The sequence below is a fragment of the Acanthopagrus latus genome, chromosome 24 (assembly GCF_904848185.1).
Source record: "Acanthopagrus latus isolate v.2019 chromosome 24, fAcaLat1.1, whole genome shotgun sequence".
NCBI lineage: Eukaryota > Metazoa > Chordata > Actinopteri > Spariformes > Sparidae > Acanthopagrus > Acanthopagrus latus.
The window spans coordinates 7,486,946-7,509,189 of NC_051062.1; the positions used below are offsets into that span (position 1 = coordinate 7,486,946).

Sequence of the window (22,244 nt, forward strand, 5' to 3'; positions counted from 1 at the left end):
AATTCCATATTGTGAGATTTTAAGATGATTCAGTTGCCTAACCACACGGCACGCTGGCATTCATGTTTACTTACGTGAGTAAAGTCACCCCTCTTTTGGCTCTGTTTTTGGTCTCCATCAATGCCCTGCAATTAAACGAAAATCCCTGTTTATCTTATATGCTTCACTATGTTCAGCAGGTTGCTGCTAATTCTCTTTAAATGGAGGCATTAGTTACAGTTTCTGCCTCGTGTGTGCAGAATGCGTGGTTGTGTGTGGGTTGGTGTTCCTTTTTATCTCTTATTTCTATTTTTTGCTGCACCCTCAACAAAGTTAATTTTCCCTTTCGGCAAAGTAATTGCAATAAAGCCCATTACAGACAGTGAGGGAGGAAGAAGTATTTCTTTAATGCTTACACCACTGCGCTGCACACACCTGTTCACCAAACGGCTGCCTGTTTATCATAGTGCTAATTCTCTTCAAACAGCAGCACCATCATGGTAATAGCAGCTTTGTCAAGGGCCATTTCACCTGGGATTGTATCTCTGTTGGATGAATAATGTGTCCTTGAGGATGTGGGACTCGTCCAACGGGATGAATCAAGCTGATGTTCTCACTGTCGGCTCTCTTGCTTCCTTGGCTCCGATTCAAAGTGTTTTACTTCCATGTTCCAGTGTTCCAGTGAAATGTCTTTTTTGTGGAAATCGTTGCTGCTACAACCCTGACACAACAAACGCTCAGTCCTTCAAAAAAGTAACTGGCTTTTTTCTTCCGAGACTGCTTTTTTTTTTTTTTACCAAATATATTCACAGTTCGTGGCTCAAAAGAAAAGCCCGTTTATGGAAATGAGGCAGTGCAGAGTTCTTTCCTCCACCACTCACTCACCTGACCGTGAAATATTCTGGTCTCAGAGTCCGCAGTAAAATAATTATACTCCACTCGGAGGGGAAAAAATCTTTCTCCCAGAGTTTCCTAAGCCTTTTTGACTCTATCAACTTTGCCTGTTTAACGGTCTGACAGGCTGTTTTCATTATTCACTTCATTAGTCGCTAACCAAAGATTGTTGCCTGATGATCATCTAGCCCATGCAAAAGACTGATTACAGTTTATTCACCCTGTACGTGCTTCTGAAAGGGTTTTTATTGTCTGTGTTTCACAAGCTTCTCTCTCATTGTCTGTATCCTTGAAATAAAGGTGCCTATACTCAAATGATTTTCATTCAGTTATTCACAGAGGGCTTCAGAAAAAAACATGATCTCCCACCGCGGGACTGCTGAGTGATGATTTAATCTCATTCCTTTTTGTGTCTTTTAGACACAGATTTATTTATGAGAGCTTCTTTGGAAAGAGTCGCTCGTCAGATGATAGTCGAGGCTGCAGCTTTCCGAGCGTGCACGCCTGCAGCGCTGCCAATAGCTCCCTACTGATCACTGTGCTGGAAATGAGATGATCCCGGGGAAAATAAATGAATGTAGGTTAAGTAAGTGTGCTGCATGTGATGATACGAAGGGGTTATGTTTGACAGAATGCTAAACAGGCCTTTCACCTGCGGTTACCTGCCTTTCTTTCACCTTCTTAAGCTGCAAGAGTGCTCGAAGCCAACCAGACTGTGAAGAGAAATCCTCGAGAGCTTTTGGAACAGCTTCGCCACTCTGGCTTCGTCCCGTCAATTCACTGGAAGTTCCACTTTGGATGTTGTAAAGCACGCGTTAGCCTCCACGGGTTTATTTCTCTTGAAGATTTTTTTTTTCTGGGTCCTTTAAGTATTCAGAGAAGTGTTGGGGAATAGAGTTTTTCACGCAGAAATGAAGAACTGAGCTACGCACACTGTACAGCAAGTTGTTTGAGCTTCACATCAGCAGTGTGTTCCCTTTTTCTGTCGAAAACGTAAATGGTAAAATGTTATCCAGTCAAAGCTGATGGACACTGTTGAGCTTCATCATCATCGTCACGACCTTTTTGCTGCTGATTAAAATCCCCATTAAAATGCAAATTTAACAACAGGTTTGAATCCCCAAGATGTTCCTCCAGAGAGTATTTAGGAGCGTATTTCATGTCATTTGGAGTTGATTGGTGCCTATTTGTAGTGACACTTCTTTGGACATTGACAGAGGGTGATGTCATGGTTCTGTATCTTGTGTTTTGATGTGTGTGTTTCCTCTTTCAGTTCCTCCTGTGTGTGTGTTTCCTCCCCTCGTTACCTCACCTGTTCCTGATCCCCTCGTTAGTGTGTCAGTGTATTTCGTGTTTGTTCTCCCTCCTGTTCTGTTCGTTCCGTCCTTCCGTCAGCCTCTGTTCGTCCCTTTGGGATGTTCTGTAGCGTTTCCTCCAGCGACTCTGTTTTTGTTTTCTGGTTTTGATGTTTTTCTTAATTCAGCTTTATAAGAATAAAGCTCGCTCTTGTTTTTCCCCAATCCTGCCTTCCGTGTGTGTCTTTTTTTTTTGTTTGTTTTTGCATGATATTGTCATTGAGGACAAAACACAACCGCCTTGAGATAGTAATTTCTATACTGATACTGATGCTACATACTGTTAGCACCACACCACTACAGGTTGAACCATGAACACAGAGTACCAGGACAATCTCACAGTCTCGCCACTATCACGTGTTCACCAGCTTAAAGGGACAAGAAACGCTCCAGCCAGCCAGCTAACTCTAACACAGTCGAAAAGGAACAACCACAGCCTCGTGTCAAAAGAAGACACATCGCCTTACTGCAACCGTCCAGTCCAGGAGGCTTGAGACTTCCGGGGAAGGGCATATCAGAGTGATGGACCACAGTATTAACCTGGCAGCTCAACAGCGTGCTCATTGTCAGCAGATGAAAGCCAGCGAGGTCCCTATGAAGCCCGTCACAGTGAGGCTGGAGAAAGAGCTGAGGGAAAAGGCAGAGCGTCAGAGCAAAGTGGCCGCATTCAAGGCTGAGAAATTATTCAGGGAAGAGGTTGATCTAAAGGCCGAGAAGGCAAGAAAAGAAACTATCAGACTAATGAGATACAGTATGAGCATGATGCCCCAACAACTCGGCCACAGCCAGCAGATGAAAAGCCAGCGAGGTCCCCATTAGGCCCCACGCAAACAGCACAATCGGGCCGTTGTGTATGTTGTGTATTTTTTCTGAACAGCATGTTGAGTCTTTCGCTACCTAATCCTGCACCAAACATGCTGACAATGAAATGAAATGTCACACTGGAAAATCATTGTCAGAGCAAAGTGAGGTACACTGACCTTTGCGGTGCATCCCTCGCCGAGTGTCTTGATTGCGATGGTGCCTGTGCTCCTCGGCGCTGACATTTGCTTTCCACAAGTTGATGGTAATATCAGCTTTAATTAAACAAAACGCCAGAGGGCTTGATTATTTATCCAACGCCGTGTGTTTCTGTCACCTGATTAACAGCCGCAGATGTGTGCCGGTGTCCTCCACCGCTGCCTCTGCTGCCAGAGGAGGTGAAAAATATTTGTCCACTTGTCTCTAAGGCAGCCCATGTTGACCTTAGAGACATTTCCAGAGGAGATAAATAGAAGATGGTGACGGGAAAGAGGGGGCAATTATACAACGTGGTAAGTGCACATTGAAGCGAAAGTCTCCTGTGGCGTTTAAGTGCCATCAGTCTCTTGTAGTTCAGCCGGTGATTGTGACTTTCTGCTGATTCTTGGACACAGAAAACAAAAGGGAACGACTCCATGCCTGCCCCGTGTTACTCATCTCACATGGTGTCAGTCTACTGCGCGGACATTCAGATGGACCAGTTCGCCTCAGCAGCCTGCGCCAACAGTCCAGAAGAGAATATTAACAGCTTGCCAGATTTCATTAAAGTCAGCTCGTGTTGTGTGAATTCATCCATGTCTCCTTCTCCTTTAGCTGCTATGAAGTGAACATCCAGGAAACAATCAATCTCACAGTCAACTTGTATCCAGATTTATTTATTTATTTATTTATTTATTTATTTGTGGTGTGCAATATTTAAAGGTGCAATATGTAAGAACTGGCCGCCTCTCAAACCCCAAACAAATAAGGGGCAGTATATCCCCTGAGGAAACACTAACCGCTGTGAAGTGCAGCAGCCGTTAACTAGTTAGCTCGGTTAGCCAAGCAGCTAGCAGTCCGGACTGGGAGATGGGAGAGGTATTACCGAGAAGGGTGGGGATGCCTGTGATCCAACACTGAAAAAAAACACCATCACCTTCAGTGTGTGCTCCAACAACATGACCTCGACCTTCTGCACGACTAACAACAGTGTCTGCATTACAATAAGAAAGAACAGGGACAGCCCGGGGCGACTGCATCACACGTGCCTCATGGGTGCAAACACAGTGTCAACATGTGCTCACTCTGACTGTATTTTCAGTGTAGCATATCAGATTGAAATTATGTTTTTGTTTTTGTTTTTTATTTTGAAAAAGAAAACTGCAAATTGTGTATTTCTGCGCTGCTGGTGTACACGAGAACATTCCTCTCTTATTCCAGCCTGGACCGCTACATGCACGGCTAATTGAGCTAACCAGCTAACAACAGCTACAGCAATGATTGCTCTGGCAACACGCAACTGGTACACTTCTTACATACTGCACTTTTAAGTATCCTGTGGGCAGTTTCACCAGCAACTCCTCAGGATTAATAATCCTGAAAACATAAGCAGCGGTGGTGCCTTAACATTTACTTTGCCACCAACATCAAGCCGAAGAAAATGATAATCCGGTCGGAGATTGAAAACACAGTGTCTCCGGGGGTTTATTTCGACAGAGTGCAGCAGACAGATGGGAAGTGACATGTGTGTCCAGAGGGCAGCGAGTGAGACTGCAGACTCACTGGATCTCAGTGTTGTGTGTGTGTGTGTGTGTGTGTGTGTGTGTGTGTGTGTGTGTGTGTGTGTGTTGCACCTTGTTTCTGCACTTCCCCTCAGACACAAAGGATCATGTAAACACATAATTCCCCTTCACTCTCGTGTCAGACTGCTTAACTCCTCAAAGCTGCATGTACAGTAGTAACCCCAGCTGTTCTCCCTCAGGCAGCGGCAGCAGCAACAACAAACGCACCCTGTCAGTGAGGTTTTTTTTTTTTTTTGTCACGCCTCCAACTCACCGCTGCAGTTGGGGGCCGTTGATGGAGACGAGCCCAGGCGTCGGATGCGATGGTGCGCCGGGTTGTCGAGTCGCCGAAGCGTTTCGGGGGGAGCCGGACGCCAGTTTGTTCAATAGATAAACTCCGACTCGAGAGGGAAGTGGGCAGCAAGAGGACGAGATGTGGGAGGGATGCTGGCATCTCCGACTCATTTAGAGCGTGCGATGGCGAGAACACAGACCGGGCTCTTTGGTGCTGGTTGGTGTTTGGCTGTTTAATTCAAACACAAGCTCTGTTTGTGCACATACACTGAGCATTTCAGTGTATTTGTCATCAAGAAATATCAATTTTACAGATTTATATTTGCCTGTGTTTCAGGCTGTGAGTGTGTTTTGTCTTCTTGGCCTGAATAAATTGTCCGCCAGCTTTGGTGCATTAAGAAGCTCAAGATGACATTCAGATTTTTTTTTTAAATGTCATCCATTATGGATTCCAGGCCTCTTTAAGAAGCCAGCACTGATAAAAATATGAATCCATTATAGGACCAGGTTTTCCTTCAGTTCAGTACTGTGAACTCAGACACAGTAGTTCACTCAGTCAGCTTAGAGCACGCTATTAAATGAACACTGTAGCTTCCACCAAAGTTGGGACAGTTTTTCGTTATTTCAAATTCAAAATGTATATATATATATATATATATATATAGATATATATATATATATATATATATATATATATATATATATATATATATATATTTTGTGACATGTCAATTTGTGTTTGGCAACGTTTGAATCATAATCTGGGTTTTGGAGTTCCAGATCCTTTTTGTGATTGAAATGAAAAAAAAACAAACAAACTTTAATTTGAATCTGCACCTTTAATTTGCTTTCTGTAGAGGTGCTATTTATTGTGCGTGGTATTGTACACTGACATACGGCTTCAGAGTTAAGGAACACATCACAATAATTTGTAAAGATGTTTTCCCACACTCAAGACTCAATTAGGAACATCTCGGTATACCAAAAGTCTTTCCTCTGCTCTTTTTACAAATCTTAGAAAGCCTGCTACGATTTAAAAACAAAAACAAAAAAAAAGAAGTCCACGCAATTGGGAAATGTCAGATCAGTTGACATGTGGTTTAGAAAGAGAGAGAGAGAGAGAGTGGGGGAATGAGTGGGAGGCGAGTGAGCTGTGCTGTGGGAGCCCGCCTGAAATGGCAAAAAGCACAGGCAGGAAATTGCAGGCGAGCCACAACTGCCGCTGGAGTCGCTTCAGCATTTGGAAACTGAAAGAGCGTTGATCTGCCGAAATGTTTCATGTCCACATCACCTGGGACGCTCATTTGAAAGTCACATCCTGGGTTGAGAGAGAAGACCTTCTTTTGTGATATTTGCCTGTAGGAGTATCTGTGGACACATTCTGGCCTCTATAGACAGTCAGGCATATTTTACTGGTGAAAATCCTGAGGAAGGAACTCAAACTCCTAATTTTATTATTCACAATATAAATGAGGTACTGCTTAGTTCTTGTTTCCATAACAGCATAAACAAGCTGTTCTCAGAGGAAATTAGGTTTTTGGAGCTAGAAAGGTGGCAGGGTCCGCCACAAATAAACAAAGTCAAAAAGTATGAACTTGTGTTGTCCTTTAAAGCCAGTTTGCTTATTCAAGAGAGTTTATTTTCAATCAATGAAGATCTTATTGATCTTCTGCAAAACTACACAGTGCATCTTTGCAGTTTTTTTTTAAAAAAATATTATTATTATTTCGTCACATCTTTTGCCGTCCCCGTACTCTCTTCCATGATCACATGATGCCACCTCATGGCTGAACTGAGGTACTGCTTAGTTCTTGTGTCATGCTGGGAGGATCACAGTGAATTTATCAGGGATCCTGCACATGTAATACTGATTCTGATGTGCTTTTCTTTTCTTTTCTTTTTTTCAAATTTTTGCACTTTTCAAAACAGATCTCTTCCAGCAAATACTCAATTGCTCTCTGCGACAGCAAAACCTCAGAGACCTTATGTCTGCAGACATTAAAGCAGCCTTGAACAGACTGCGATCTCACTTTGATCTCAGGGATATGAAAGTGGACGTTAGCTGTCCTTTAACTCCAAAGGTTTCTCTCTGACTGGTCTGTCTGTGAGCCCTCAACGACCCAGAAAAACTCCCAAAATACTGCCATTTGCTACTTGATCCACATCAGGACACGTCATTAGTATTTTTTTTTTTTTACTCTATTTTTACTCTTAAGCTCTGATCTTAAAGCTGTAGTCTGTGACCATTTCTTGGTCATATTTGCTAAAGTTGTCATTATGATCAGACAGCAGAATAAGATGCAGGTCAGCTGTCTTTGGCTCCGCCCAGTGGCTGTAATTTCATTTGCAAGAATCCACCTCTCCAGGATCAACACAACCAATCAGAGCCAAGAAGTGTCAGAAGTGACAATCAATCTCGTGCACACCTGCTGGCAGTGCCCCTCCCTCACACAGCTGGGCAGTGTCAGCTCTCACCTGGTCAGATAAGTTCAAGTTCATCCTCAAACTGTGAACAATGGCGGAAAAGCAACAGAGCTGAAAAATGTCCCACCATTGCCCACGTCAAAGAGACAAAATAAGAAGACTAATGAAGAAAAGCAGTGTAAAAACAGAGAATTGGACCGAGCCAGAGAGAAAACTATGAGGTGGAGGAGCAGCAGGATTTGTAAGGACTCCAGTGCGACGCAGAGTTGGCGGCTTTTCTGCTGAACAAGTAAGAACCCCTGCTTCATGTATGTTTTATTCCTCGCAGTAGCGCATATCGCTGTACCATGTTGTGGTCGAGCTACGTAGGTTGTCGGTAAATCTGGCTTGTTAGCTTGTATGCTAACTGCAGTGTTTAGCTTTGCCTCTGTGGCTACATGATTAGCAAAAGTGTCTTTCAAGTGCGCGGGCAGGTGTAACGTTAGTTTGTGTTCAGGACGCTCTCATGCTTCAGAAGAGGCAGCATGGTGATGAGGATTAACCAGTCTGATCAGGAATATTGCTTGTTACTCAGGTCCTCACTGTAATTTAGTTGTATTTATCAGAAATGGGCTTATTTTGTTGTTGTTGTTGTTGTTATTTTGAACACACTGTTTGGTTATCTGGTGTCCTCTGTTACCGTGGTTACAAGCAGGCTCCTCTGTGGGGAGGAGCTTTGAAGGACAGACAGGAAGAAGGCGGGACCTGGCAGCTGTCTTATTCAAATCTTCTGGCTAAGTCCAATTTTTTTCTCAAAACTCCAGAGTGCAGCTTTAAGTAGATTTGATCGCTGGCTTAATTTTAACCCCGTGTGCTCTTGAGTGGCATCAAAAGCAAGAAAGTGAATACGTGCATCTTCCTAAATTGTTCCTCTCAGTGAAGCCATCATGCTGAGTGTATTTTGGGGAATAGAAAGTGTTATTAATTTCTTTCTGGAGCTGACTTGTACCAGCAAATGTTTTTTGGGGGGTCTTGATCGCACAGTGTGTGTTTGTATATACAGAACAACTTTCAGTCAGTGACTTTTGAACCTGACCACCTGACTGCGTGCACTATGTGGGCCAGTCAGGACACTTATTTGGCTTTAAGACTACAGCGTAATTGACTTTGCTCATGAATCATGCGGCCTCACACCATCTGATCATGACTTGAGAGCATGAACAACATCCCACAGCCTCCTTACATGGTCGGGTGTATCTGGTCGTGGTTAAGGTCTTTATGATGTTAGCGAGTGAACAACTATTACCCTACTTGTACCACTTCATCCTAGCATGTCACATTATTTTGTATATATAATAGTACAAATCAGTGGCAGCTGTTGAAACTTACTTTTGGGGGGGTCATGGTATGTAAAAGTCATTTGTCAGATGCAATATAACCAGTACAACCTACTGCTGCACCACACCAGTCTATTTACTTCAATTCAAATATAAATACTGCCTGGATATGGTTTGTCTGGTATGGTTTTTCTACAAAAAAAATGCAATTACCAAATTAAAATGAGATAAAAGAATGTTTTCTGTATTCACAAATTCCCAGAGGCCTGATTGTCAACCCATCAGTCAAGGCTCCCCATTTACTTTTACATTTGAATGACTAAAATGACTTCAATCGAAGTCGGTGCTCCTGATTCCTTCCGTGATGTGCTCCCTCAAAACTGACACTTCACTGTGTGGTCGTAGATGTCTCCTTTACACACAGCGGCACTCTGCAGACTGTCCTCTCATGAGGTTCAAAGTGGCTAGCTGGTTAGCATGGTAACTTGATGTCTCTGCAAAACATTACATCCATGTCTTTCACATAACGTCAGGACTGGTATTCCCTCGCATTCTGTTGATAATTTTAGTTAATGTTTGAATATTTTGAATGCAAATTCCTAAATGTTGCACCTTTGAATGCTAAAGTTGTGGCTAAATGTGTAAATATATGTACTACAATATATACTGTTTGCAAATTCCATATTAGTTGAATAAGTTGACAGTATTGTGTTGACAGCTTGTTTCTGCTGCCCTCATGTGGTCCCTAAGAGAAATCTGATTAAAGGTGTAGTACGTAGGTTTTGGGAGAGGATCTGTTGGATGAAACACAAAACATTGGCAGAACATTTCACAAATCATTTGGCACAAGATCAAATGTAATGTATATAATAGGATCACAAGCTGACTCCAATGAATGCAGATTTTGTTTTAAATTGATCTTGTGTTTTAAAAAGCCTGCCCGAGGTGTGAGATCATTTCATTTGGGTACAGATGTTTTGCCCATTTGTAGAATATCTATAACTTCATCAAGCTGATGGTGCCCACAGGTGTAAAATCAGATTTTGAGACTCTCGGTTTTGCACTTGAGGAAACACCGCTGTGTGGAGAGAGGAAAGAAAATGACTCACTGGGAGTGTGGGCCTGATGGAAAGCAAACAGGACCAGACAGTGAGTGGAAATGAGAAGTGACTGCTGTTCTGGTTGAAGAGTGACAGGGCGTACAGTTCTGGAGCTGCTCATAAAATCTGCTTAATGAGGGCATGCTGGTCTGAATTTTTGGATGTGATGCTATACTTCCCTCTGCTGGCCAGTATGAGAAACTGAAATGGGCTGTGTGTGTCACAGCAGATGCTTTGCTATCTGTTAATCCAGACAGTGTTCCAGAAATCCACAAAGTGTTAGATATTAAAGACTCAGTTTAGCTGGTTAATTAAAGTTATGCATCCATGTACTGTGTTCATTTACAGCAGGAACTTTTAGTTGGTTGAAAATGAAAATTGACATTGTTGTTGCCCTCGCTAACAGGTTAGGTTTGGCACATTTTTTCATATCGCACCTTTATAACACATCGGATCCATAACAGTCAAAGTCAAAGACGCCCAGTGAAAAAAATCACAAACACCAGTAATGTTTAACATAATTTATATTTATTTTCTTTTGAACAAAATGTTAATAAATGTATTTGTTTTACGTCCAAAAAAGATCATGACTCGTGGGACGCATTTTATAAATAATTTCATCCAAGTCTTTTGTAGAAAAAAAAGAAAGTAAATTAGCAAACTAAAGCATCTCTAGTATGACAATATGACAACTTTATCATATTTTTTTTCTCTATATTTGAACCCTTTTCTCAATTCAAGCTTCATTTTTTTTGTATATTTTTCTCAAGACCTCTTTATCTCGTCTTTTTAACATCCAACTTAGTCCTACTCATCAACTCACACCACTGCTTTAGACAACAGAAAAATGCGGCAAAAATCTCAAAAAACAGACAAAAACCAAGGAGGCGAACAGAAAACACAGTGAGATTCCAACAGTGGGGTGGAGGGGGGGGAGGTGTCGGGGAGGGCTGGGAAGGGTGGGGGCGGCCATTTTGAGATCCCACATCCTCAGAACATATTTACAACAGAAAGGACAAGGGGGGTTGGTGATAGTGGCGGTGGTGGTGGTGGCGGTGGTCAGGGAGGGTAGGCGGGGCTCATCTGCATAGATCCACAGGACTCAGATCGTGAACAGCTAGAGATCGAAGGGACGGAGCACAAAGTGTGGGCCTATTACATCCGCTGCTGTCTTCAGGGGAATGTTTCATCACAGTTTGTCAAGGAAAAAACCAAAACGAACAGAACAACACGTCACACGAGAATACCAAGCAAAGAGGGACCGGGGGGGCTAAAGTCTATGAACTGCATTTTTTTTGTTTTTGAAAATCCAGAGGCAACTTCCATGTGAAATCCCGCTCCGATGATGAGTGTGTGAAGAGCAAACCCATGGTCGTTAGGCGATGTGAGGCGAGGTAAGGTCAAGCTGTTAATGGGGGAAGGGCAGGGGGGAAGGCTGGTACCATGTTTTTCACAGCCAAGAACAATTTGGAGGTGAGATTTAAATTCCAAATCTGTCTTTCACTGATCATTAGAGGCAAAATGAGCTTCAGCATCCTTAGCTTTAGTTCTGGTGTATCACTAGTTGGCTCGCAGTATCAGATTTTTAATTTTTTTTTATGTCAAATAAATCTTTTCCGTCCAATCTCTACATTCCTAGCCAAAGAGGGGAGTTTAAACTCTTCTTAATCCCTGCGTGACTCACCCTCGTGTCAATGTGCACTTTACTGGCAGCAGCCATGCAAAAAAAAAGGAAAAAAGAAAAAGAAGAACAAAATCGGATGGATCAGCCCTTGAAAACTCCTCACACTCCTCGCACGCTGACACTAACGCAGCCCTTTGCTAGTCTGACAGACAGACAGCAGTTGATCAGCTCGTCTAAGGGTACTTACGAGTCGACAGATTGATTGTTGATTGATTGATTGATTGATTGATTGATTGGCTGGTCACTCGCACTGACTTGGTAAAGCCAACGGTAGTGAAGATGCCACAAAGTACACTAACACTGGCTGTTCTTTCTGTTTTTTTTTGTCTATATTGCTCCATTGCCAGTATCTGCCTCACTGGGCGTACGCAGCAGAGAGGCACTCAAAGATCTGGGGCCTCATTTATCAAACTGAGCACAGAACAAGTTCTTAATGTGTGTGTAGAAACTGTCGACACGCCCCCAGAATGCCACACATGGTCAACCACACTTCAAGTATTAATATACCTGGTTTGAAGGGCAACAATACCACCTTTTGTTTTAATTGCTCACAGGTCTTGGGGAGTACTTCTGCAGATGTGAAAAAAGTCATGAAAAGCTGTTTGTGGCTCCACAGGAAGCTGCGTGTGATCTGACAAACTGCCTCCAGTGATGTCACTCATTGACGTAGCTGCATTGTGGGTAATGTAGGTGCCAGGTTATGAAAAGGAAGTAGAATCTATGGGATAAAAAAGGCGATATTTCTGGTTCTGCTGCATCGATTTTGATCATTTGTTTTTAAATTGTCCATAATGAGTCCTGCCTACGTTACCCACAGTGCACTTTAGCGACATCACTGGAGACAATGTGTTAAAAACCTGTGTTTTTGTCGTTCAGTTCCTCCATGGCTGATCCTATTGGTGGGGAGTGGTTCTGATAGTCCACATAGCCAAGCACAAGAATAAACTGATACATTGGATTCTGTGAGTGGAAACAAGCATACGCATGTTAGATAAATGAGGCCCCTGGTGTTTTGGCATCATGCAACTATTCTCTAGTGTACCTGGGTTGTCCCTGCAGTCTCATGTACGACAACTCTGAGTACTCTGTGGCGTTAAAGACGAGCCACCGGGCTGCCCGTCTGCAACACCGACTCTACCGTATGAGGTAAACTGAACACTTTAGCAACCAGAGAACACCACTTCCTGTCCAGGAGCACTGCCTGGCGACTAAGCGACTCAGCACGAACTCCTGCAACGCCGCCACGTAAGCATTAGCCGACCCGTCACTACCTTTTGCCACTTCATCGCTCCTAACTTGCTCAATGGCCCAACAAGTTAGAAGAGAAAGCGAGCCAGTCTCAGAGCACTTAAGGTCCTAAAACATGTAGGCATGTACTGTCGTAAGGGGTTGAAAATAAGCTCTATCGGGACAAAATACAAGCTGGATATAGAAGAATCACATACATTTTTTGTTTTCAGAGAAACAAGACCCACATGAATGATGGATGGGCTGGTCCTGGCAGGCCCTCGAGCGACACCTCATTCAAGGTAGTGAGACGATGCCTCAGAGGTGATGGAGAGTGGGTAGTGGAACACAGTTGATATGTCAAAACATTCTGGCACCTGAAAAAATGCAGCAAAACTCTAAAGGTAATGATGAGTGAGAGCGCACACTTCATCGATGTCCGTTTTTTTCCTCCGACGTGCCATCCATACACACACACCGAAAACGGAGGGAGAGGGTGGAGGGGAGGGAAGGGACGGAGGGGAGAGGAGGGACAATATGCTAGAAAACATTTGGATGGAATAGAAACAATGAGCAGGTTTCAAGTGGCAAGAGGTCAGTTCTTTAGGGGGGTGGTTCTCAAACATCTCGGTTCGGTCGATGTCCAATCCCAGCACCCTTAGCTCCAGTTAAAACCCTCCCACTTCCTGTGGTTGATGGTTCATCTGCGGCAGATTGTAGAGGCATTTCCTGCACGTCTCGCCAGATGTGTCCCTGGCGGCCATGACATTGTAAAAGCCATAATCCTCTCGAGCGACATCACTCTTTACAAGCACCAGATTCAACCCCAAGGTTCACTCCTCGTTAGAAGCGCTCTCCTCCGGCGAGAAAATGGCAGCCACGCCCACCAGCGTAGAATTATGGGAGGCTGAAATGATGATGACAGTGTGTAGGAGGACGAGGGCCAGCAGGCAGATCTTCAGTCGCCCGCTGCACAGTCTCGGGGTGGCAGCGGAGGTGACCGAGGCCCCCTCGGGCTGGCAGGAAGAAGCAGTCCTTTTTAGTGTCCCACCTGAGGGGTTGTCCATTTTGGAGTCCCATCGGACGTCGCAGCACTCCGCCTCACTGTCTGATAGATGATCTCCCAAGAGCCCTGAGAAAGAGATGACACAGTAGAAAAATGCTGACTTTTTCCTGCTGCACAGCATGTATCTATTAATAAACAGAGTCAAGGTGGTTTGGTTTGCTGGTATCAGTAAAAATCATGGCTGTCGTATCATGGGACGCTAAAGCCGGACTGTAGCTTACTGGTAACCATTAACTACTGACAATTATAATTATGAGATAATGGTAAATATAGTTATTATCACTGGCAGGCTACTCAGCATGAGACTGTCAAAAAAATATGACGTCTTTAAATCTGACAGGATGCAGAAACTCACTATTGACAGGGGAGGCCCCATATTTTTTCCCCACTAATGTTACATGAAATCGGCAGGAGGAGAGTTAGTGAGCTGTCAGCAACCAGTGACCAGCAGAGCCTGGCAGTGTGTTTTGGCTAACGGAGCTAACGACACTAGAAGAGCTAAACACAGCAGGTTTGTGTTCTGCTCAGACAGACATGAAGCACTGTACAGTGAACTGCAGTTTAATGCGCCAACACAACAAGTTTACAGTCTATACATTTGCATGCATAAAAGCATTAAGCTAACAACTATAGATGATAAAAACAAAGTAAACACACAATATTCAGATTTTTTGGGATGGTTTAAATTCACTGCTGGATGGTTAAAAATGTTTTTTGAGAAGGTCCAGGGTGGTGGTGAGAAGAACTGTCTGTCAAAGTTGCTAACATGAAGCTAACATTAGCTGCTGGTTACACTAAACCAGGCAGGACTGCAGGAGCACAGCCTGTGAGTGTGATGAACTGACAAAGAGTCTTCATTTGCATTTCTAAAAACAGTATTTGTTCAAAACATGGATCTTATTTGCAGTGAATAGTTTGATTGCAGCACAGTGAAGTCATCTCATCAAATCAAAATCAAATCAAATCAAATAAATGTTATTTATATAGCCTATATTGCCTCAGTTGGCTTTACAGTCTGCACAGTGAACAACATCCTCTGTCCTCAGACCAGAGGACGCCAACGTTGCCATGTTGAGGGAAACAAAACAATGTTTTTTTGGACATCGTTCAGCTCTGTCGATACATCACAGGACCTCAGTTAGTAGCTGTGATCGCGACACGGAGGACCAGACACGGTGACCCTCAGCTGAACCCAAATTAAAGTCCACGCAGGGTGACGCATCGCTGCATCTGCAGATGACTCTGGAAGTCTTAACTTGCCAGAGTGTGAAAGGAGCTGTCACTGCGCTTATCTGCAAAGGGAAAACCTCACTTAGCTCTCACTGAAGGAGAGCAGAGCAGTCGCAGGACGATGGCAGCAGATTTAGGAATGGCTGATATGGCGTGAATAAAACGTATTTCTGGACTTAAGACTCATCAGGAATTGAGATTTACATTAAATTTTTTTTAAAGCAAAATCTTTCCCGACATGTTTTCTTTGTGCCCTCTCCTTGACGGAGACAATCGCCCGCCACACTTCTCACCCTAATATCTCAAAATATAGTACCGTGTTGCCACGACTCTTTCACCCTCTGGCTAAATAAAAGGTGATCTTTAAGTGTGATCTGAAAAACATGTTTTCATCATGATCCGCACCAAAAGTTAATGGGATCTTTGCTGGACCTAGAAACATCTTCCACTCAAGTTTTGTGGAAGTCTGTTCAGTAGTTTTTGTGCAGTCCTACTGACAAACCAGCCAGCCAACAAATAAACAAACAGACTTGTTGGCGGAGGTAATTATGAATTTGGGTATACATTTAAAAAACCTCCCACCTTTTATTTTCTTCCCCACTATTAAGTTTTCTATAGTCCCTTAGCTCCTAAAAATTCAATGCCCTCCCATAATTGCCAGCGCAGGTCCTCCCTGAGCAGAGGCACCAGCGGCCAGAATAAATAAAAAAACAGCAGAGTGGCTGTGGAGGGCCGCACAGATGATGCTGTAGCGCTGCTCAGCTCTTCCAGATGACTTGTGTGTTGGCATGAAGCCAGCATTCAGTCCTCTGAGGTAGAGTCCTTGGTGAGTACTACTGTATAAATTGCAGTAAATATTGAGAGACAGGCCAAATTCAATTCATCAATGCATTGTTAAAATGTCCTTGTCAGACCTCGGCTGTGCTCAAAAACACCACTAGATGTCATCAGAAAGCCTTCAGAAACACCTCACCGTTCTCCTGGAGGGAGACTATCCAGTAAGTAAGAGGCACACACTGTGCATGAATTAATACCGTGCGATCATTTATCAAATGCCGCTCACTAACATAAATTAAATTAGGAGGGCTTCTCTGAGGCGGTTGAGAATGCAAGGCCGCACAAACACCCACACATGCAAACACACGGCTGCTGCTGCTGCTGCTGTAAACAGGAAGTAACATGGGACAGGGAACGGGTGATAACCTGTGCAGATGAAACTGGGGCTGCCGCCGTGGATCAGGTCGTCGTTGTCAGGCAGGATGAACGGACAGCTTTGCTGGACCTCCAGGCAGTACTGGTGGCACGGTACCCTCTTCTGACAGGACTGCTGGGTGGTGGGGAAATACTGAGCGCACAGCCAGGGCTTATAGGCCGTCTGAGGAGGAGGAAGAGGAGATGACATTAATAGATGCTGGTTCATGATCCACTTGAGGATTGGTGACAGTTGTTTGGCTCCCTCTGTTATTAGCAGATCTATACAAAAGTCTTTCCTCCATTTGTCATCAACATCTTGTCTTGTAAAGTAATTACCCGCATACTTAATATTTAAACTGTTGCAAAATGTACTGTCAGTATTTCATGTATTAATGACAGCTCAGGAGATTTTGGTCAAGGTTGGTCTGCTCGCAGGGACACCGGATCAATCCTGCTGCAGAGCATTCACTAACAGAAAGTAAACCATGCCAGATGCAATGAAACGATTTGCTTATTTATGGGATATGGATTATGAAAGGCTTCTGCAGCAGGCACAGGATGTACAACCTTTACAAGAACTTTTATTATGAAAGAAGTTAAGGCTGCAACTAATGGTTATTTTCATCAATTATTCTGCCAATTGAGCAAATGGCTCTGTTTGATTATACCTGTAACATTTGTTGGCCAGTGTGTTGTTTGATGCCGTGGCTTGGAGTTGCGAAGAATTTCCCTGCAGGACATAAAGTATCTAATCTTATCTTAATCAATTCTTAAAATCGTTGCTGATTAATTTTCTTCTTAATCAACAAGCGGTGTCAGCACTTGGGCACACAGCTATGGAGTGGTTTGTCAAAACACTCGAAGAGCCTTATTTTTAATTTAGTTTGCCGTGTTTATCCAAGTATGACAATGCAATTCAAAAGCAAGTGGCACCAAATACCCTCATCAAACTCAAGTTCCTGTCCTCTTCCAAGTTAAATTTGCTGTAGTTCACTGTGAGGCAGAATGTAATACAAAATGCGCAGACTTATGTGCATAAGGAGACAGATGGTGACATGTAATAGCCAAAGCCTCCAGGCTTGGAAAGCTTAGCATTACAAAATGAACCAAGGGCAAACCACAGTCTGGATTCATTCTCGTTTTTAGATATTTCTTCATGTGCTTTTTAGTGGGATTAACACAAGAGAAGGGGAATTAAAGCAGAGAGCACAGACAATCCACTGTGCAGGGACTGCAGTCGGATTGTTCAGCCAAAGTCTTTGCTGACCTGGTGGGATGAAAGGTCATCAGAACTCTGCTCGACAAACAGCCTGCATGTGAGTCTGTGTGTGGTCCGTCACACGGACTCACAAAACATGTTGTTTACTTGAATACAGAAAAAGTCACAAGCAAATAAAGAGCAACAACCCAAACTTTGGATTGGAAAAAAAGAAAATAAACACTTGAAGTGTCAACACAGCAGAATACATGACTTTCCTGGATGTCGATGCTGAATGTGGGGGTTAGGGGGGGCCACAAACGGAAGTGAATGTGTCATTCCGTGTCACCAGCCAGCGAGCAGTCCTGTGTAGCCGATGCAGTGCCTCAACATGGACAACCCACACAAGGTTACTGTGTTGTCAACGCCAACAGCGGCGACTGTGTTTCCTGTAACCGCATGGCAACACAGTATGTCACCTGTCAGCTCAAGGTCTGTTCAGTAGATAATGGAGGACATGTGTTACTGTTAAATGAAGAAAAAGCAATCGAGATCGTCATTTGACTGCCTGACACACGGAGGCAAAATTCAAGTCATGAACAGGACAAAACGAACCATCAGTGGTTATGAGGTCAGACGATAATAAAGTTGAGACTGACTGATTTTACATCAAAAAGTTGCTATTTCTTAATAAATCAATGTTAAAAGTGGCCCTATGAAAAAAATATGGTGTCTGTTTTTTTCCCAGTAGCTGAATACATTTTGCCAAAATCTGATCATCTTATTTAAATGTAAATCAAAAGCGTGATTAGTGCACTGAATTATGTCACGTCATCTCATTCCCGATAAGCCCCGCCCACTTCAAACCAGTGTAAAGTAACAATATGGTACATTATCATAGAAACACTTTTTCTCAACATGTCCTGGAAACTACTGGATTTGCATTTCCTCTTTGACGCTTAAGTTTAGCATTTAGCCACCTACAGAGACATCGCCACAAACACCGATCCCACGGAGAAGGTTGTCACCGTAGACAACACACTGCACACACAGTTAATTATCCCCTGTGTTATTTAACCACAGAGGAGCGTCTACGGCTCAGAGGGATGATAGTTAACTGTCATTGTGGTTTTTTTACGTGTCATGGATGTTTGGTTAAATTACACCCAGGACCTCCACAAGGCTAAAACGGTAAATCTTCCCTTCCCCCCCTCCTCCTCCAACCTCCCCAGTGTTTCCAAGCACTGACAAACCAAACGGGGGTCTGATTTGTTTCCTGTTTAGACCGATACACAGAGATAACAAACACTGCACGGGCAATTAAAATAATTATAATAATCTGATTATGGTGATGAGGATGATAATGACGAGAACAGCGTGGACCCAAATGCTTTGTAAAATCAAGTATCTTCCTGACACGCACGACTTAATGTTGAGAGAGTGTGTGTGTGTGGGAAATACTGTAGTGTTGAGGTTAAATCCTCGTACCTGTTTGCCAGAAAATGCACTCATTCTTCCCAAAAAAATAAAAGGTCATCACTCTGAGGTTTTGAGTGGCTCGATGGGAGATCTGTCTCTGTTGTTATCCAGGTTATGCTCCTGGTGCAGGCTAAATAATGTTTTCCTGCGAATATTCTTTCATAATAAATGTGTTCATTCAAAACCGTAGTGACTACACCTCTTTGTATGTTAGAGGGTAATTTGGATAAATCACACCGACAGTTTAATTCCCATGATCCTCTGCCTTTGGCAACAGGGCTCTCTCCGTCTGCGTGGGGGAGAAACTGGCTCAAGGCCAAAGATGAAATCCCTCAGATCATTGATTACATTTGTGTTTTTTAAGAGTTGGTGGTGTTCCGTTGGAGTCGGAGGTGTTAAATCCGTGACTGAGGATTTTCAGTGCGGCGGCTTCCTGTCTGCGCAAATGGCTGCTGTTTAATTCGCCATGATTTAGCATAAATTCTTGCCAGCGGTGAGATAATCCGTCTAGGGATGCTGCGGCTATCAAAAGAGAGCCAAAACAATACGATCGCAGTCAGACAGGAAATCTGGGTCCTCCTGAAGATGTATGCTGGCAGTTGCCAAGGTAACCGCTTTTTCTGCTTTTCATTAGAGCTCAATGGGTACTGCCCCACTCTCTGCTGGTTCTCTGTTTGTGTGCACACGTTTAAGCGTCCGTCCGTGTGTGTGTGTGTGTAAATGTGCGCGTGCGTGTGCTCAGCGTGAAAAGGGAAGCGTATGAGAGCAAATCGAGTTAGTCAGGAAGCAGGCCTGGAGTCTGATTTGATCAGTCTAATGTGTGATCAGTGTGAATGGGAACCTGGCACTCAAAAAGCCTCTGTCGCCATGCAGCTCGGTCTGCTTCAAACAATGTACCGAAGCCCAGAGACACTGACAGGAAAGACACCAAGCTGGCCACCGTTTCCACCGGGGCTTCACGCCTGCAGCTGGTTTCAGCCCCCAGCCTGACAACTTGTACACACACAGGCCCTGTAGCTGTTGCATCGGCCAACACGGATGAAATATCAAAGATGAAATCCAGTCCTGTTTCGGACATGTGCGTTTACCTAGAGATGTAAAATATGCCAAAAAAGACGTTTTCTGCCCGTGCTTACATGCAAATCTTTTGAAGCCTAAAAATAACATTTAAAAATTAAGATTCAAACGCTGACGCTTTGGCAGATAAGTGTCAGCAGCGCTGGCATCTGAATTTTACCACAGTGATTACTATTATATAAGGAGGAGGCTGTAGAACAAGTCATGGACGGTTTCTTATTTTCTGTAGCATGCAGCCCGAGTACTCCTGGACCGGCTGCACAGACAGAAAACACCGTTCAGAGGCTTATTTGAAACCACGAATGACTCTTGGTTTGAAGTAGTCTGGTTTTTCTTTTATATTATAGTCTTTATGCACAGAAACATGTCAAGAAACCTCAGATTTTTGTTGGAAGTCCAACCTAAACTAAAGAAGATTCAGATTCAGTGGTCTTAAAGTCAGACTTAGTGAAACTTGAACTCTCCTCACTTCCCTGTAAAGAAACTTCAGTTATACTGCAGTTTTTGGACACAAATGGACAAATGAGGTACAATTAATTATATATTTCGGGACACAGCATCTAAATTTCAAACTTTTGGGTTTGTTATTCTTCTGACAACAATTAACTACCATGGTACGCTTGCCTGATTGCAACAGCTGCAGCAGATGTGTCTGCATTCGTCGGGTATTTATTTACTCTAATATCGTGGACAGTGGACGGATAGTGGGAGCTAATTGGCCTAGTTTAAGAAAGAGTGGAAGTGACTTAACCATAGCCCACGTTTGAGATAGCTGGTCTTGCTATGTGATGTTTCCACTGCACAGTAGTTTTAATCCAAGCTATCTAAACACCCGCTGAGCCGTTCACAGAAATCACCGTAGTCCTGTGACATTACACAGATGGCACAATGTGACATCAGCTGACAACCACAAACACTGTATTGCACTAATTTAATCATAAGATGGAACCAAATTTTCATGCACCCAAGTGCAATTTAAATTTCCTTCCTTTGGTAAATGTGGAGGTCAACCAAAAAAACTGCACAGGTAAAAATAAATACTGAGGATTTACAGTTTATGCTGATTTCTTAAAATGCTACTACTTTGTGTTTCTGCCTGGAGCATAAAATAACCGACAGGTTGGACAAATGTGCATCTGACACCTTTGGGGGGGGGGGGGGTTCTGCCTGTGTGCTGTCATGTAGCATCAATCAATCTGAGAGAGAAAAACATTCTCAAATCAAATAGTGTCTCAACAGGGAGTGTGTGCGTTTGAGTGTGTGTAGCGGTCACACTATTTCATAATGTACTGATGTTACAAACAGCAGGTAGTGAGCTGTTACTAAATGTAGAAGGATGAGGAGAATTACTGAGCTGCTTTGGCGCTCTATTTAATATAAATTAGCAACCACAGAGAGAAAAGTAATGTTTATGATGTAATGAGATGAACCCTTGTTTAATTCTACAAAGAACCTCTCAGTGCCTGGCTTCAAGGGGAAGCACTGCTCAGCTCAGATGGATAACACACCCCCATGTGACTTTTGTGTTGTAAAAGCGGGTCAGTTTTGGTCATTCCACCAGCATCCAGCAGCTCACAGGCAGCGGCTGTCGCAAGCTGACAGCTCCTGTAAATCTGACGCGCAGAGAAGCTCTTCCTCCATTCTGCTTCACCCCAGTGCAGGGCTTCCCCTCTACATCCCCATTCACATGCCTGTCATCTGATACAGAGAGGACTGTGGGAGAGCTCGTCTGCAGACAAGAGGAGCTGCTGAGCAGCAGAGAAATATAAGAGTTCCCTCAATATTTATTCAGTCATGAAATAGCCACTGCCGCGAGGCAACGTCAAATCTAAAGTGACTCCAAAGCAGCAGCCAAAACGTGAAATGAAAAGGGAAAAAAAGAACACTGAACTGCCACAACTTTACATTTTACATCTGTCAAAATTGATTTTAATCATTTTGATGATTTTGAAAGGATGATTTCTGCTCCCCCCTGCACAATGCAACTCCAGTAAGAGGGTAGAATCACACCTTTACTTCAACATATCATGAGTTTTGTCATTAAGCTAAGTGAAGCTAACTGCCCACTGGTGCAAGTAAGAGTGGTAACAAACTTCTCATCTAACGCTTGTCAACAAAGGAAAGAATCGTATTTTCCAAATGTAAAACTGTTTTTAAGAAGTCCTT

General features: G+C 43.4%; 1 protein-coding gene and 1 long non-coding RNA gene across 2 annotated transcripts in view; one reads left to right on the top strand and one right to left on the bottom strand.

Moving 5' to 3' along the window:
* The first annotated feature begins 7,557 nt into the window (after window positions 1-7,557).
* The window catches only part of LOC119015614, a 28,534-nt gene continuing 13,847 nt past the window's right edge, over window positions 7,558-22,244 (top strand). Inside the window, exon 1 of the long non-coding RNA XR_005073405.1 lies at window positions 7,558-7,796. This is a non-coding gene — a long non-coding RNA (uncharacterized LOC119015614). The remainder of the gene's footprint in view (window positions 7,797-22,244) is intronic.
* LOC119015613 (transmembrane protein FAM155A-like) overlaps window positions 10,430-22,244 on the bottom strand; it is a 28,853-nt gene continuing 17,038 nt past the window's right edge. Inside the window, exons 2-3 of the mRNA XM_037091785.1 lie at window positions 16,334-16,505; window positions 10,430-13,966 (exon numbers count right to left, since the gene is read on the bottom strand). Of these exons, the coding sequence (XP_036947680.1) occupies window positions 13,668-13,966; window positions 16,334-16,505 (471 nt within the window). The 3' untranslated portion in view covers window positions 10,430-13,667. The remainder of the gene's footprint in view (window positions 13,967-16,333; window positions 16,506-22,244) is intronic.